General features: G+C 69.1%; 1 protein-coding gene across 1 annotated transcript; it reads left to right on the plus strand.

Moving 5' to 3' along the window:
• The first annotated feature begins 1,188 nt into the window (after positions 1 to 1,188).
• On the plus strand, positions 1,189 to 15,050 carry LOC135310737 (basic proline-rich protein-like). The gene is given in 16 exon segments (XM_064439696.1): positions 1,189 to 1,289; positions 2,195 to 2,319; positions 2,980 to 3,094; positions 3,850 to 3,876; positions 3,878 to 4,140; positions 4,946 to 5,031; positions 6,268 to 6,308; positions 6,431 to 6,568; positions 8,527 to 8,808; positions 9,721 to 9,777; positions 9,910 to 9,987; positions 13,399 to 13,509; positions 13,613 to 13,693; positions 13,798 to 13,884; positions 13,961 to 14,044; positions 14,630 to 15,050. Coding segments are annotated over 16 exon segments (1,875 nt in total). The 5' UTR covers positions 1,189 to 1,277; the 3' UTR covers positions 14,918 to 15,050.
• The last annotated feature ends 1,598 nt before the right edge of the window (positions 15,051 to 16,648 follow it).

Below are 16,648 nucleotides of genomic sequence, written 5' to 3' on the forward strand. Positions count from 1 at the left end.
GGGGTGTCTGTGGGGCCGAGGGGGGTCCTATGGGGGGGCTGTAGGGTCGGGGGGGACTATATGGTTAGGGGGTCCTATAGGGGGGCTATAGGGTCAGGGGGGTCCTATAGGGAGTCCTATAGGGTCGGGGGTTCCTATAGGGGGACTATATGGTTGGGGGGCCCTATAGGGGGGTATAGGGTCAGGGCCATGCTATAGGGGGTTTATAGGGTCCGGGCCATCCTATGGGGGGCTTATAGGTTCGTGGTGTCCTATAGGGGCGTCTATAGGGTCAGGGGATCCTATCTGGGGTCGACAGGACCTTATAGGGGATCTATAGGGTCAGGGGGATCCTATAGGAGGTTTGTAGGGGGTCAAGAGGGCTGGGGGCTCCTGTACTGGCTCGATGGGGCCAGGGGATGCTATAGGGGGTCTATAGGGTCAGGGGGGGTCCTATAGGGGTGGGAGGTGGGGAGCTGGGTATATGGAGCTGGGGGGCTCTATAGGGTGGGGGAGGGTATGGGGGCTCTGTGGGGTTGGGGGGTCCCTATGGGGTCTGGGGGGTGGGTCCTATGGGGCTGAGAGGACTCTATAGGGCCAGGGGGTCCTATGGGGCTGAGGCGGCTCTATAGGGCCAGGTGCCCTATGGGGCTGAGGGGAGTCTATAGGGGTAGGGGGCTCTATAGGTCCAGGGGACCCTATGGGGCTGAGGGGGCTCTATAGGGCCCGGAGGGGTTCCTGTGGGGCCAGAGGGCCCCTGTGGGGCTGGGGGGGGCCCTATAGGGGTTTCTATAGGGCCGGGGGGGGCTGTAGGGGCGCTGCGGGGCTGGCGGGAGCCGCCGGCGCTCATTAGCATGGCCCCGCCCTCGTTAGCGTGGCCCCGCCCCTCCGGGCGCGCCGCGCGCCGCTCCTCCGCCTCGCCCCGCCCCTTCCCGCGTCTCGTGTCCCGCGGCGCGGGCTCCCGAGAGGAGGCGGCGCCCCGGCGCCACGTGGTCCGCCCTCATTTGCATAGCACCGCCCCCCGCCGCCCTGCGCGCGCGCGCGGTTGTCGGGGGGGGGCGAGCCGCCGTCCTCCGCGCGGGTCACGTGGCCCGGACGACGGCAAGCCCCGCCCTCTTCCCCCCCCACCCCTTCTCCCCGTCCCCCATTGGCCCGCCGCCGGCCTCACGTGCCCGCCCCTCCCTTTCCCGCGCGGCGCTTCCGCTTCCGGCGCGCGGCCCCGCCCCGGCCCCGCCCCTCCCCTCGCGGCGGTGCCTCGCGCCGGCGGCGGCCGTTGCTGCGCCACGATCGGGAACGACATGGCCGGGCCGGTACCGGGGGGCGGGGGGGGGCGGGAGGGGGAGGGGGGGGCCGGGGGGGGCGGGAGGGGGAGGGGGGGGCCGGGGGGGGGAGGGGAGGCGGGCGGGGGGGGGGAGGGGAAGGGCCGGGGGGGGTGTTTGGTTGTGAGGGGGAGGGGCGCGTTGTGAGGGGGGAGGGGCGCGTTGTGAGGGGGAAGGGGGTGTTTCGGAGGGGGAGGGGGGCGTTCGGAGGGGGAGGGGCGCGTTGGGAGGGGGGAGGGGGGCGTTCGGAGGGGGGGGGGGTCTGTTTGGGAGGGGGAGGGGCGGGGAGCGAGGAGGCCGAGGCGGTTGGCGAGGGGGGAGGGGCGGGTTTGGGGGCGCAGGTGTGGGGGAGGGGGCGGTTAGTGGGGGAGGGGAAGGGGGGGGCGTTTGTGAGGGGGGAGGGGCCGTTTGGGGGGGGCCCGGCCGGGGATGGGGGGGAGGGGGGAGTTGGGGGGGGGGGGTGCAGGTGTGGGGGAGGGGCAGTTTCAGGGCCCACGGCCGGGGGGGGGGGGGTGTGAGGAGGAGGGGCGGTTTGGGGGGTGCCCGGGGGGTGGGGGAGGGGCGGGGGGGTGGGGGCTCGTTTGCGGGGGTCCATGTGGGGGTGGGGGGCACCTGTGGGGGGAGGGGCCCGTTTGGGGGGGCGTATCCGAGTGGGGGGAGGGGAAGAGAGGGCTCGCGGCCTGGCTGTGTTTGGGGGCGTGGCCGGGTGGGAAGGGGGCGTGGCTTCGGCGCCACTTGGGCGGGGTTTAGCGCCTCGGGGGCGGGGCTTCGGGCCCCGCCAGCTGCCCCGGGGTGGGGGGTGTTTGGGCGGGTATTTGGCGGGGTGGGGGGTGTCGGGGGGGGAGGGGGGCGTTGGGGGTGGGCGTGGCGGCCGCTGACCCCTCCCCCCGCAGTAGCCCCGCCCCGTCAGCATGGCGGAGGGCTGGGAGGAGTGCCCCGCCCTGGGGCCCGGCTGGAAGCGGCGCGAAGCTTTCCGGAAATCGGGGGCCACCTGCGGCCGCACCGACACCTACTACCAGAGGTACCCCTCCCCCACCCCCCCCGAGCCCCCCAGCCCTTCCCCCCACCCCAAAACCCCCACCCCCAACCCCCAACCAAGCCCCCACAACCCCTTAACGCTGGCTTGGGGGGGGGTTGAGGCCAACGCTAGCCCCGCCCCCTCACGTCTAAGCACCACCCTCTCCCTCTAGGCCACGCCCCCAGCTCTAGGCCCCGCCCCCACCGACTTCGGGGCTCCCCTCTAATCTGGGGACCCCCAGGCTTCACCCCTCCCCCCTCCCCGGCGGCCATTTTGAGCCCCCCCCAGCAGCCATTTTGGGGTCCCCCCCCATTTCCCAAGACCCCCCCCAAATCTCTGCTCCCTGTTTCAACCCCCCCCCCCCCCAAAAAAATCCCTTCAACCCCTCCCCCAGGCCATTTTGGGGGTTGGGGGGGCGTTTTGGGGGTCCTGGGGGTACCTCAAGCCCCCCCAAATTTTGGGGGGACCCACCTATGGATTCCATCCCCCCCCCCCAATTCCCTCCCCCTGCTTCCCCTGCATTTTGGGGGTCCTCCCTGAGGTTTTGGGGTCCACCCTGGGGTTTTGGGGTCCACCCTGGGGTTTTGGCAGACCCCCCCTTGATTTAGGGGACCCCCCCCGATATGGGGGACCCCCCTTTTGATTTCGGGGACCCCCCCCCAGCCCCACAGGGGAGAAATTCCGCAGCAAAATCGAGCTGATTCGGTTCCTCGGCCCCAGCCGCGACCTCAGGAACTTCGACTTCAAGAATGGCCTGGAACGGCCCGGCCCCCCCAAGGTAATGGGGAGGGGTCCCCAAAACTCGGGGGAGGGGGGGTCCCCGGGACCGTCGTGGGGTCCCCAAACCTTGGGGAGGGGTCCCCCAAACAATAGGGCACCCCAAAAATCCCCCCTGGCGGAGGGGAAGCCTCCCGGGGAAGGGGGGGGGGATTTGGAGGGGGGGCACCCCGAAATTTGGGGGGGTCCCCAAAAAAAGGGGGACCCCAAAAAAGCCCGGGGGGGAACACTGAACTTCCCCTTAAAGCAGGATGGGGTGGGAGGTGGGGGGAATTTGGGGTGAGGACCCCAAAATTGGGGGGGGTATCCCCGAAAGGGGGGTGGCTGGGAGGGGGCCCTGAAATTGGGGGGGCTGGATTGGGGGGGGGAATTAAGGGGGTTTAATTTGGGGGGGGGGTCCCCAAGAGAAGGGGGAGAATGGGGGTCCCCCTGAAATGGGGGGGGGTTATGGGGGGTTAATTTAGGGGCGTCCCCCAAAAAGGGGGGGGAATTAAAGGGGTAAAATGGGGGGGGGGATATTTGGGGACCCCCAAACTGGGGAGGGGGGAGGGGAATGGGGGTCTTGAGGGGGGAGGATTAAAGGGGGTCCCCAAATCTGGAGGGGAAATGGGGGGGGCACATTAGGGGGGAGTTGGGGGGGCCCCAAATGAGGGGGTGTGTGTAACGGGGGGGTCTGTATCGGGGGGGGGGGCAGTGGGGGGGACCCCAAGGCGTTGCCTCCCCACCCCGTGACCCCCCCGTTTCCCCCCTCCCCAGGCCAGGAAAGGCCCCAAATGGCGGCCCCCCCCCCGGGCCCCCCCCCGGGCCCCCCCCGGAGCCCCCCCAGGAGCCCCCCCAGGAGCCCCCTCCGCTGCCTCCCCCCGCCCCGGAGGAGCAGGTGGGCGGGGCTGAAGCTGAGGAGGCCCCGCCCCTGCTGGCCGAGGCCCCGCCCCCAGCAGCCTTGAGCCCGCCTCCTCCCGCTGAGGCCCCGCCCCCGCCGGAGCCCCCCCTCCCCCGGCGCACCCGCAAGCGGCCCCCCCCGGAGCCCCCCCAGGAGGGGGTGGTGGCGTGAGTGGGGGAGGGCTGGGGTGGGGGTCCCGGGGGGGGGGGGTCCTGGGGTGGGGGTCCCTGGGGGGGTTGGGGGTCTCTAGGGAGTTGGGGGTCTCTGGGGGGGGGGTGGGGGTCCCTGGGGTGGGGGTCCCGGGGGGGGGGGGTGGGTGCCTCTGGGGGGGTGGGGGTCCCTAGGGTGGGGGTCCCTGGGGGTTTGGGTGCGTCTGGGGGGGTGGGGGTCCCTAGGGTGGGGGTCAGTGGGGGGGTTGGGTGTCTCTGGGGGCGTGGGGGTCCCGGGGGGGGTGGGGGTCCCTGGGGTGGTGTCTCGGGGGGTTGGGTGTCTCTGGGGGGGTGGGTGTCTCTGGGGGGGTGGGTGTCCCGGGGGGGTGGGTGTCTCTGGGGGGGTGGGGGTCCCGGGGGGGGGTGGGGGTCCCTGGGGTGGGTGTCTCTGGGGGGGTGGGTGTCTCGGGGGGGGTGGGGGTCCCGGGGGTGGGTGGGTGTCTCGGGGGGGGTGGGTGTCTCGGGGGGGGTGGGGGTCCCGGGGGGGGTGTCTCGGGGGGGTTGGGTGTCTCTGGGGGGGTGGGTGTCTCGGGGGGGGGTGGGGGTCCCGGGGGGGGTGGGTGTCTCGGGGGGGGTGGGGGTCCCTGGGGTGGGTGTCTCGGGGGGGGTGGGGGTCCCGGGGGGGGTGGGTGTCTCGGGGGGGGTGGGGGTCCCTGGGGTGGGTGTCTCGGGGGGGGTGGGGGTCCCGGGGGGGGTGGGTGTCTCGGGGGGGGTGGGGGTCCCGGGGGGGGTGGGGCCCCCCCAGACGCCTGGGTCCCCGCAGGTGCTGCGCCGGCTGCCAGAGCCTGTTCCCGGGGGTGACGCTGCCCAGTCAGCGCCGCTGCCGCTGGCTCTGCCCCGAGTGCCGCGGTGAGCCTTCCTCCCCTCCTCCTCCTCCTCCCCCTCCCCCTCCCCCTCCTCCCCCCCACCTCCCTCCCTTCCCCCCGCTCCCCTCGCTCTTCCTCTGAGCTTTCCTCCCCCCATCATCATCATCGCCCTCGTCCTCCTCCTTCCCCGAGTCTTCCTCTCGCCGTCGTCATCCTCATCGTGCTCTGAGCCTTCCTCCCCTTCCTCCTCTGGGCCTTCCTCCCGCCTTCCCTCTCCTCTTCTTCCTCCTTCTCTGAGCCTTCGTCCCCCGCCATCACCACCATCGTTGCTGCCCTCCTTTGAGCCTTCCTCCCCGTACATCATCATCCTCTGAGCCTTCGTTCCCCTACGTCATCCTCCTCAGAGCCTTCCTCTACCCCCTTATTCTCTGAGCCTTCCTCATCCTCTTTCCGTCCCAGTTTCTCTTCTCTCCCCTATCATCTTTGCTTGAACCTTCCTCTTCCCCATCATCATCCTCTTTTTCTGAGCCTTCCTCCCTCTTCTCCTCCTTCTTCCCCACCCTCACCCTCCTCTGAGCCTTCATCCCTCCCTTCTGCTCTTCTTCCTCACTTCCCCCCCATTTTGCTTTTCTGAGCCTTCCTCTTTTTTCTCGCCTCCCTCTTCGTCGTCCTCCTCCTCATCTTCCTCTTCCTCTTCCCTCCTCTTGCTCTTCCTCCTCCTCTTCCTCCCTCTTTTTAGGTGCTTGGGGAGGGTGGGGGGGGTCTTGGGGGGGTCAGGGTTCTCTGGGAGGGTCCGGGGTGGGGGTCAGGGTGCCCCAAATGGGATCCTGGTGGGGGTCAGGGTGCCCTGGGGGGGTCCTGGTGGGTGTCAGGGTGCCCCAAGGGGGGTCTGGGGGGAGGTCAGGGTGCCCCAAGGGGGATCCTGGGGGCGGTCAGGGTGCCCTGGGGGGGTCCTGGTGGGGGTCAGGGTGCCCCAAGGGGGGTCCTGGTGGGTGTCAGGGTGCCCCAAGGGGGGTCTGGGGGGAGGTCAGGGTGCCCCAAGGGGGATCCTGGGGGCGGTCAGGGTGCTGGGGGAGGGTCTGGAGGGGGGTCAGGGTGCCCCAAGTGGGATCCTGGGGGGGCTCAGGGTGCCCCAGGGAGGGTGTGAAGGGGGTCAGGGACCCCCCAAAGCGGGGTTAGGGTGCCCGAGGGGGGCTCAGGGTGCCTGACGGGTGCCCGGAGGTGGGGAGGGGTGGGGCCGCGCCCCCACCCGCTGACCCTCCCCCCCCCCCTCCCCCAGCCCAGAGACGCGACTTCAACCGGGAGCAGCGGTTCTTCAAGGTACCCCCCGCGCGCCCGCACCCCCCCCGGGGCCCCGCTGGGGGGGGGGTGGGGGGGGGGTGGGGGGGGTGGGGCGGCCCCCGGGCGAGGCGGGGGGTGCCTGAGCCGCCCCTCCCCCGCAGCGGGTGGGCTGCGGCGCCTGCCAGGCCTGTCGCATCGCCGAGGACTGCGGCATCTGCAGCGCCTGCGCCCGCCCCGCCCCCGCCCCCGCCCGGCCCCCCAAGTGCCTCCTGCGCCGCTGCCTCCGCATCGTCAAGAAGGTACCGTCGTGTCCCCCCCCGTGGGTCGCTGTCACCCCCCCGTGGGTCACCGTCACCCCCTGGGGCACCGTCACCCCCAACCCCAAGTCACCGTCACCCCCCTGTGGGTCACCGTCACCCCCCCGTGGGTCACCGTCACCCCCTGGGGCACCGTCACCCCAACCCCCCTGTGGGTCACCGTCACCCCCCCGGTCACCATCACCCCAACCCAGGGTCACTGTCACCCCCCCACGTCACTGTCACCCCCCTGTGGGTCACTGTCACCCCCTGTGGGTCACCGTCACCCCTCCACGGGTCACTGTCACCCCCCCGTGGGTCACTGTCACCCCCCCACATCACTGTCACCCCCCTGTGGGTCACCGTCACCCCTCCACGGGTCATTGTCACCCCCCCGGTCACCATCACCCCAACCCAGGGTCACTGTCACCCCCCCACGTCACTGTCACCCTCCGTAGGTCACTGTCACCCTGCATGGGTCACTGTCACCCCCCTGTGGGTCACCGTCACCCCCTGTGGGTCGCTGTCACCCCCCTGGGGCACCGTCACCCCCTCGGGGCACCGTCACCCCAACCCCAAGTCACTGTCACCCCCCTGTGGGTCGCCGTCACCCCCCCGGTCACCATCACCCCAACCCAGGGTCGCTGTCACCCCCCCACATCACTGTCACCCTCTGTGGGTCACTGTCACCCTGCATGGGTCACTGTCACCCCCCTGTGGGTCACTGTCACCCCCCCACATCACTGTCACCCTGCATGGGTCACTGTCACCCCTCCACGGGTCACTGTGACCCCCCCACATCACTGTCACCCCGCCGTGGGTCACCGTCACCCTGACCCGGTGTCACTGTCACCCCTGTGGGTCACTGTCACCCTCTCCCGGTGGTGTCAGCTCCCCCCAAAGCTGTTGGCTCCCCACCCCGGGCGTTGTCACCCCGCTTAGGGTGTTGTCACCCCACGGCGGGGTGTTGTCGCCCTGTTGTCACCCCACCCCAGGGTGCTGTCAGCCCGTTTAGGGTGTTGTCACCCCACCCCAGGGCGTTGTCACCCCGTTTAAGGTGTTGCTGCCGCCCCCCCGGGGGTGACACGCGTGTCCCCGCGGTTCTCGTGCGCCCACCGGGGTTGGTGACGGTGTCACTGTCACCCCCCTCCCCCCCGTGTCCGCGTCGCCCCGTGTCCCCCCCCGTGTCCCCCCGCCCCCCCCACGTGTCTGAGGGCGTGCGTGGATGCATGTTATCCCGTGTTATCCCATGTTATCCCGTGTTATCCCATGTTATCCCGTGTTATCCCATGTTTTCCCATGTTTCCCCCCCAAACCTGGGCTGCAGCTCCTGCCCGGGCCCCCTGACACCCCCCCACCCCCCACGTGTCCCCCCCCACGTGTCTGAGGGCGTGCGTGGATGCATGTTATCCCCTGTTATCCCATGTTATCCCATGTTATCCCATGTTATCCCGTGTTATCCCCTGTTATCCCCTGTTATCCCGTGTTTCCCCCCCCAAACCTGGGCTGCGGCTCCTGCCCGGGCCCCCCGACATCCCCCGTGTCCCCCTGCATCCCCCCCCACGTGTCTGAGGGCTTGTGTGGATGCATGTTATCCCATGTTATCCCCTGTTATCCCGTGTTATCCCGTGTTATCCCCTGTTATCCCGTGTTATCCCATGTTATCCCCTGTTATCCCCTGTTATCCCGTGTTTCCCCCCCCAAACCTGGGCTGCGGCTCCCGCCCGCGCCCCCCGCCGCCCCCCGCCCCCCCCCACGTGTCTGAGGGCTTGTGTGGGTGCATGTTATCCCATGTTATCCCATGTTATCCCCTGTTATCCCCTGTTATCCCCTGTTATCCCGTGTTTCCCCCCCCAAACCTGGGCTGCGGCTCCCGCCCGCGCCCCCCGCCCCCCCCGCGCCCCCCACCCCGCCTGCGGGGGGGCGCGTGGGCGCGTGCCGAGGCGTGTCGTCCCCCGCAGAGCCTGGGCTGCGGCTCCTGCCCGGGCTGCCTGGCCACCGAGGACTGCGGGAGCTGCTGCATCTGCCTGCGCCGCCTCAAGCCGGGCCTGAAGCGCCAGTGGCGCTGCCTGCGCCGCCGCTGCCTGCGCCCCAAGGTGGGGCGCCGACGGGGCTCCCCGACACCCCCCGGCCCCGCCGAACCCCCCAAAACACCCCCCCACGCCCCGCTGACCCCCCCGTGTGCCCCACAGCGCTCGGGGGTGGCCAAGAAGACGACTTACGGCCCGCGGAAGCTGACGGTGGTGAGTTCCCAGCCCCCTCCCACCGCCACCCCCCGCTCCGGGTTTTGGGGTCCCGCCGTGGGTTTTGGGGGTCCTCCTGTGGGTTTTGGAGGTCCCGCCATGGGTTTTGGGGGTCCTCCCGTGGGTTTTGGAGGTCCCGCCATGGGTTTTGGGGGTCCCTCCGTGGGTTTTGGAGGTCCCGCCATGGGTTTTGGGGGTCCTCCCGTGGGTTTTGGAGGTCCCGCCATGGGTTTTGGGGCTCCCCTCGTGGGTTTTGGGGGTCCCGCCGTGGGTTTTGGGAGGTTCCCCAGTGTGTTTTGGGGTCCCCCTGTGGCTTTTGGGGTCCCGCCATGGGTTTTGGGGTCCCTCTGTGGGTTTTGGGGGTCCCGCCGTGGGTTTTGGGGGTCCTCCCGTGGGTTTTGGAGGTCCCGCCGTGGGTTTTGGGGCTCCCCTCGTGGGTTTTGGGGGTCCCGCCGTGGGTTTTGGGGCTCCCCTCATGGGTTTTGGGGGGTCCCCCTGTGGCTTTTGGGGTCCCCGCGTGGCTTTTGGGGTCCCCCCGTGGCTTTTGGGGTCCCTCTGTGGGTTTTGGGGGTCCCTCCGTGGGTTTTGGGGTCCCGCCGTGGGTTTTGGAGGTCCCACCGTGGGTTTTGGGGCTCCCCTCGTGGGTTTTGGGGTCCCTCTGTGGGTTTTGGGGTCCCCCCCTGGATCTTGGGGGTCCCCTCGTGGGTTTTGGGGGTCCCCTCGTGGGTTTTGGGGGGCTACCCAGTGGGCTTTGGGGTCCCCCCCTGGATCTTGGGGGTCCCCTCGTGGGTTTTGGGGGTCCCCTCGTGGGTTTTGGGGGGCTACCCAGTGGGCTTTGGGGTCCCCCCCTGGATCTTGGGGGTCCCCCTGTGGGTTTTGGGGTCCCCCCCCTCACCCCCATCTCCCCCTCAGAAATGGAAGCCCCCCTTGGAGCGAGAGCCCAGCGCCGCCCCCAGCACCCGGCACAGGGTGAGTGTGGCCCTGGGGACCCCCCGGTTTTGGGGTCCCCCCCCGCTATCGGGGTCCCCCCCCGGTATTGGGGTCCCCCCCCCGCTATCGGGGTCCCCTCTGACCCCCCAACTTTCCCTCCCCCCCCCCCAGAAGCAGCTGAACAAGGTGAAGGAGAAGAAGAAACCGGGGAGACCCCCCAAACACCCCGGGGCCCGCGGTGGGGGCGGGGTGAGTGCCGGGGGTCCCCCCAAATTCTGGGGTCCCCCCCGAACGCCTGGGTCCCCCCCCCCAAATTCCGGGGTCCCCCCCGAACGCCTGGGTCCCCCCCCCAAATTCCGGGGTCCCCCCCAATTCCGGGTCCCCCCCAAATTCCAGGGTGTCCCCCCCCCCAATTCCGGGGTCCCCCCCTTTGGTGCAGCTCTCGGGGGGCCGTAATGCCCCTAATAGCTGCTCCGTGGCTTCACGTGGGGGTTCAGTGGGGGGCCGGTACCGTAACGCTCCTAATAGACGCCCCAGCGCCTTGTACTGGGGCGCAGGTGCCGTAATGCCCCTAACAGTGGGGTCCGGGTGCCGTAATGCTCCTAATAGTGGGGTCCGGGTGCCGTAATGCTCCTAATAGTGGGGTCCGGGTGCCGTAATGCTCCTAATAGTGGGGTCCGGGTGCCGTAATGCCCCTAACAGTGGGGTCCGGGTGCCGTAATGCTCCTAATAGTGGGGTCCAGGTGCCGTAATGCCCCTAATAGTGGGGTCCGGGTGCTGTAATGCCCCTAATAGTGGGGTGCAGGTGCTGTAATGCTCCTAATAGTGGGGTTCAGGTACCATAATATCCCTAATAGTGGCGTCCAGGTGCCGTAATGTCCCTAATGGTGGGGTCCAGGTGTTATAATGCTCCTAATGGTGGGGTTCGGGTACTGTAATGCCCCTGTTACGGGGTTCAGGTACCGTAACACCTCTAATAGCTGCCTCAGGGTTGATTTTGGGGTCCGAGCGGCCCCAATAGTGGAGTCAAGGTACCGTAACGCCCCTAATAGTGGGGTCCAGGTACCGTAATGCCCCTAATAGCTGCCTCAGGGTTGATTTTGGGGTCTGAGCTACCCCAATAGTGGGGTACAGGTACCGTAAGGCTCCTATTAAGTGGGGTCAGGGCACCGTAATGCCTCTAGTAGTGGGGTCCAGGTACCGTAACACCCCTAATAGCTGCCTCAGGGTTGGTTTCGGGGTCCGAGCTACCCCAAAAGTGAGGTGCAGGTACCGTAATGGCCCTAAAAGCTGCTCCATTGTTAATAGTGGGGTTTGAGTCAGCCTAATGGTGGGGTCTGAGTACCATAATGCCCCTAATAGTGGGGCCCAGGTACCGTACCACCCCTAATAGCTGCCTCAGGGTTGATTTTGGGGTCAGAGCTACCCCAAAACTGGGGTGCAGGTACCGTAACAGCCCTAATATTGGGTCCAGGTATCGTAATGCCCCTAAAAGTGGGGTCCAGATACCATAGTGCTTCTAATAGTGGGGTTTAGGTACCGTAACGTCTCTAATAGTCGGGTCCAGGTCCTGTAATGCCCCTATTAGGGGTCCACATACCGTAATACTCCTAATAGTGGGGTCCGGGTACCCTAATGCCCTTAATGTGGGGCCCAGATACCATAGTGCTTCTAATAGTGGTGTCCAGGTACCATAATGCCCCTAATAGTGGGGTTTAGGTACCATAATGCTTCTAATAGTCGGGTCTGGGTCCTGTAATGCTCCTAATAGCGGGGTCGGGGTACCGTAGCACCCCTAATAGCGGCTCCAGGGCTAATACTGGGGTCCAAGCGGCCATAATAGCGGGGTGCAGGTACCGTAATGCCCGTAATAGGGGCATCGAGCTCCCGTAACGTCCCTAATAGAGGGGCCCCGGGTACCCGCGACGCCCCCAATAGCTGCTTCAGCCTAACCCACCGCTCCCATAATACCCCTAATACCGCCTCCCGCTACCGTAACGCTGCTAATAGCCGCTCACGCACTAACGCCGCCGAGCCGGGGTGGGGGGGGGTGGGTGGGTTACGGTGAGGGGGGGTCGGGGGGGCGGGGTGTGTGTGTTCTTTGGCGGGGGGTGGGGGTCGGGGTGCCGGGGGGGTGACGCCAGCTTTGTGCCGCCAGCGGGGGGGCGCGGAGCCGGGGCAGCCGGCGGTGCGGGGCCTGCGAGGCCTGTCTGCGCCCGGCCGACTGCGGCCGCTGCGACTTCTGCCGGGACAAGCCCAAGTTCGGGGGTCAGAACCTCAAGCGCCAGAAGTGCCGCTGGAGGCAGTGCCTGCGCTGGCGCCGTGGTGGGTGCCCCGCCCCCCCCCCCCCCCAGTAGCTCCCAGTAACCCCCCCAGTAACCCCCAGCCGCCCCCTTCCCACCCCCCTCCCTCCCGACACCATCCGCCGGGGAAACTGAGGCACGCGCAAGGCTGGGGGGAGGGGGCTCCCCAGCGCCGGGGGGCGACCAGTTTGGACCAGTACAGACCAGTTTGGGGCGGGGGTGGGGTGGGGGGGGGTGTTTGGCACCCACGCGGTCCCCTTTTCTTTTGGGGGGGGGGGCGGGGGGGTTGGGGGGGGTCGCCCTGACGCCTGGGTCCCCTCTGCATTGCTTGGCTTTCGGGGGAAGGGGGGGGGGGCTCACCCTTCTTTTGGGGGGGGCGGGGGGGTCCCCCAGACGCCTGGGTCCCCTGGGGGGGGGGTTGTTCCGGCGTCCCCCCAATCCATCCCCTCCCCACCCACCCCCACCCCCCCCCCAAAATAAATCGGGGTGTCCCCCCCCCTCCCCCACTGAGGTCTCTCTCCTGGCGCAGAGGCGGCTGCTGCCGGCGGGGGGGGGGTCCGGGGGGGCCCCCCTGGAGCGGCTGCCCCCTCCCCCCCCTCCAGACCCCTCTCCCGCCGCCGCCCCCCCCGGCCCCCCCGCGCCGCCGCCCGGAGCCGCCGCCCGCCCCGCCCCCCCCGCAAGGTAATGGGACACCCCTCCCCCCCCATCCCCCCCCACCCCCACACCCCCTTTTTAATCCCGGGGGGGACCCCCCAAAAAAAATACACCCTGAGCCCCCCAAAACCCCTCACGGGACCCTCAAAAAACACCCCCCCAAACCCCAGGGTCCCCCCCCCAAGGCCGCCTATGGGTCCCCCCAAGTTCAGGGACCCCCCAAATTTGCCCCATACCCCCCCCAAATAGAGCCCCCCCCCTCAAATTTGGGGACCCCCCCCTCGCTCTGCTCGCTCTGCTGCTCTGCTCTGTGCCGCCTCGGACCCCTCCCCCGCCTCTTTCGGGGACCCAGGCGTCCGGGATCCCCCCCCGGGGGGGGCTGGGATGGGGTGGGGGGGGTGGTTTTGGGGGAGGGGTGGGGGTTGGGGGCTGCCCGGACGCCTGGGTCCGTCCCCCCCCAGGACACCCCCCCACCCCCCCATGGCTTGTGTGTGCCTCAGTTTCCCTGTTGGGGGGGTGGGGGGGGGTCCCCGGATGCCTGGGTCCCCCCGCCGTGGGGGGTTTTAGGGGGGGTGGGGGCTTTGGGGGGTGCCCCCCCCCCACCTATGGGTTGGCCCTGACGTGCCTCCCCCCCCTTTCCTCCCCTCCCACCTTTACCCCCTCCCCATTTTCCTCCCCTCCCCCCTTTCTCCCCCCCCCCCAGGACAAGGAGCCCCCGGCGGGGGGGGCTGAGAAGGGCCCCGGACCCCCCCCGGGGCCCCCCCCTGCACCTGCCCCCCCTCAAGGAGGAGCCGGACCCCTCCCCCGCCTCGAGGTGAGCCTCCCCCCCCCCACCCCCATACCTGGGTCCCCCCTGAATGGGTGGGGGTTGCTCCTGGGTGCCCCCCCCCCCCCACACTAACCTCCCCCCCCCCCAGGACCCCCGGCTGGGGCTCCTCATCGCCTCCGCCCCCCGCCTCAAAGCGACCCCCCCGGAGCCCAGCGTCACCCCGGGACCGGTAAGAGACAAGCGGCTTGGGCGCCCCTCCCCCACCTCCCGCACGCCCTGGGGGGGGCGGGGCCCCATTTAACCCCGCCCCCAACCCCTCCCCCCCCCCTTCAGCCCCCCCCCGGAGATTTGGGGGTCCTCATCGCCGCCACCCCCCGGGTGAAGCAGGAGCAGCCGCAGCCCAGCGCCTCCCTCGTGCCGGTAAGGGGGGGCTCCCCCCACCCCCGCCCCTCCCCCACCCCCCCCCGCCTGCATTCACCCCCCTCCCCCCCCCCAGGTGCCCCCCCGGCTCCCCCCCGCCCAGCTGGTGGTGCTGGATGAGAGCGAGGAAGAGGAGGAGGAGGAAGGGGGCAACCGAGTGGTGAGTGGGGGGGCGAGGGGCTTGGAGGAGTTTGGGGGGGCTCCTGGTGCTGGGGGGGGGAACCGGGGGGGGGGTCTTGAGGGTCTTGGGGGGGTCCTGGGGGGCTTGGAGGGGTTTTGGGGGGGCTCCTGGTGCTGGCGGGGGGAATAGGGGGGGTCGTGAGGTCTTGGAGGGGTCGTCGGGGGGGCTCGGAAGGGTTTGGGGGGGGGCTCCTGGTGCTGGAGGAGGGAATTGGGGGGGTCTTGAGGGTCCTGGAGGAGCTCTGAGGGGTTTTGGGGGGCTCCTGGTGCTGGGGGGGGGGGCTGAGGAGGGTCTCAAGGGTCTGTTGGGGGGTGAAAGGGGGGGCTCTGGGGGGGGCGTCGGGGGGGGGACCCACAGGAATGGGGTGGGAGGGGCTGGGGGGGCTCCTGGGGGTCTTTGGGGGGGGTCCTGGGTGGGGTCTCAAGGATCTTTGGGGGGGGGTCCTGGGATGGGGGGGGGTTGGTGGGGCTCTTGGGGGGGGTCCGAGGGGGGGTGATGGGTCTTGGGGTGCCCCTCCCCCCCTTGACCCCCCCCCCCTTTTTTCTCTTCTCTCCCCCCCCCCAGCCCCCTCCCCCTGCCCCCTCCCCCCCCCCGCTGGCCGGCACTTTTTTAGCCGAACTGGCCGAAATCCCCCTCCCCGCTCACTGGGGGGTGGTGGGACGAGACGAGGGGGGGTCTCCTCCCCCCTCCCCCACCAGCGCCCCCTCCCCACCACCCCCGGGCCTCCGCTTGGTCCAACGCTCCCCCCACTCCCCCATGGCCGCCACCGTCGTCCTCTTTGGGCCCCCGGCTTGGCTTTTCGGGTGCTGGTGGCCCGTCGGCGCCCCGTCCCCCCCGGGCACGAGGTGCTGACGTGCCGCCCCCCCCGCCTGCGCTCTGTCGACGACCTCGTCGAGCTCCTCTGCGACCTCGAAGCTTATCGGCCCTGCCCGGGACCCCCGGGGGAAGCCCCCCGACCCCCGGCCCCTCGCTGCCAGGTCCTGGTGCCGGGGGGGAGGTGCTGCCGGCCCTGCCTGCTGCTGGGGGGGGGAGGGGACTGAGGGGGGGGGGAGACACTTTGGGGGGGAGGGGGTGTATGGGGGGGGGTGGGGTTGGGGGGAACCAAAAGGGGGGGGGGAACCAAGTGTAAGGGGAACCAAGGGTAAGGGGAACCAAAGGTGGGGGGAGCGATGATGGGGGGGAACCAAATCGGGGGGGGGGACGACCAAATCGAAGGGGAACCAAGTTTAAGGGGAACCAAGTTTAAGGGGAACGAAATTGGGGGGAACCAAATTGAGGGGGAACCAAATTGGGGGGGAACCAAATTGGGGGGAACCAGATTTCAGGGGAACCAAATTGGGGGGGGAACCAAATTGGGGGAACCAGATTTCAGGGGAACCAAATTGGGGGGGAACCAGATTTCAGGGGAACCAACTTTAAGGGGAACCAAATTGGGGGGGACTACAATTGGGGGGAACCAAAGTTAAGGGGAGCCAAATGTGGGGGGAAGCAAATAGAAGGGGAACTAAATGGGGGAGTACAATTGGGGGGGGGGGACACCTAGTGGGGGGGGAACCGAATTTAAGGGGAGCTGAATGTGGGAGGAAGCAAATAGAAGGGGAACCAAATGAGGTGGGGGGGAAGAAATTTGGGGGGAACCAACTATAAGGGGAACTAGAATTGGGGGGAACTAAATTGGGGGGGATCCAAATATAAGGGGAACCAAATGTGAGGGAAGCAAATTTGGGGGGGAACTAAATATAAGGGGACCGGATGTGGAGGGAACCCAATTGGGGGGAGGGGGGGGAACCCGAAGTTGGGGGACACTGAAGTCGGGGGGAACCAAAGTTGGGGGGAACTAAAGGTGAGGGGGTGGGGGGGAAGGGTTTGGGTGTTGGACGTGCAGGGGGTCCGGGTTAGGGGACGGACCCATAGGGTGTGAATGGGTTTTGGGGGGGGGCCCGGATTGGGCCCCCCCCAGCAGCGGGGGATGTGCCTTCCCCCCCCAGGGTGACACCCCAAATTCAGGGGGTCCCGGGACCCCCAGAGCCTCATCTGGCCCCTCCCCCCCAGCGTAGGGACCCCCCAGGACCCCAATATTGACATTTAGGGAACACACCCCCCCACCCCTCCCCACGTAACGCCCCAGGTTTAGCCCCCACTTTGGCAGAGGCGCCCCCTCCCCCCACCCCCACCGATATTGGGGTGCCCCCCCCTCCCCCCATGGTACAGCCCCCCCCCTTCCCCGTCACCCCTCAGATTTGATGACATCAGGTTTCGGGGATCCCCATTCCCCCCCCCCACTATCCTGGGCCCCCCCCCCCCCCCAAGCCGCCCCTCCCCATCCTCAGAGCTTCTATTTTTGACACTGGAACCGCCCCCAAAACGGGGGCGCCACCCCTTTACCCCTCCCCTCCCCCCTGCCCCGCGATAATGTTGTGCGGTCCCTTTAAGACCCCGCCCCTCCCCCCCCCCCCCGTAGAGGTTTAGGTGGGGCCCACCCGCGCGCGGCCCCTTTAAGGCGCAGAGAGGACGGGAGGTGCGGCCCCTTTAAGAGCCCTCCCCCAACCCAGCAGGCCCCGCCCACGCGCTGCACAGCCCCAC

This window comes from Phalacrocorax carbo (assembly GCF_963921805.1).
Source record: "Phalacrocorax carbo chromosome 29 unlocalized genomic scaffold, bPhaCar2.1 SUPER_29_unloc_4, whole genome shotgun sequence".
NCBI classification, from domain to species: Eukaryota; Metazoa; Chordata; class Aves; order Suliformes; family Phalacrocoracidae; genus Phalacrocorax; species Phalacrocorax carbo.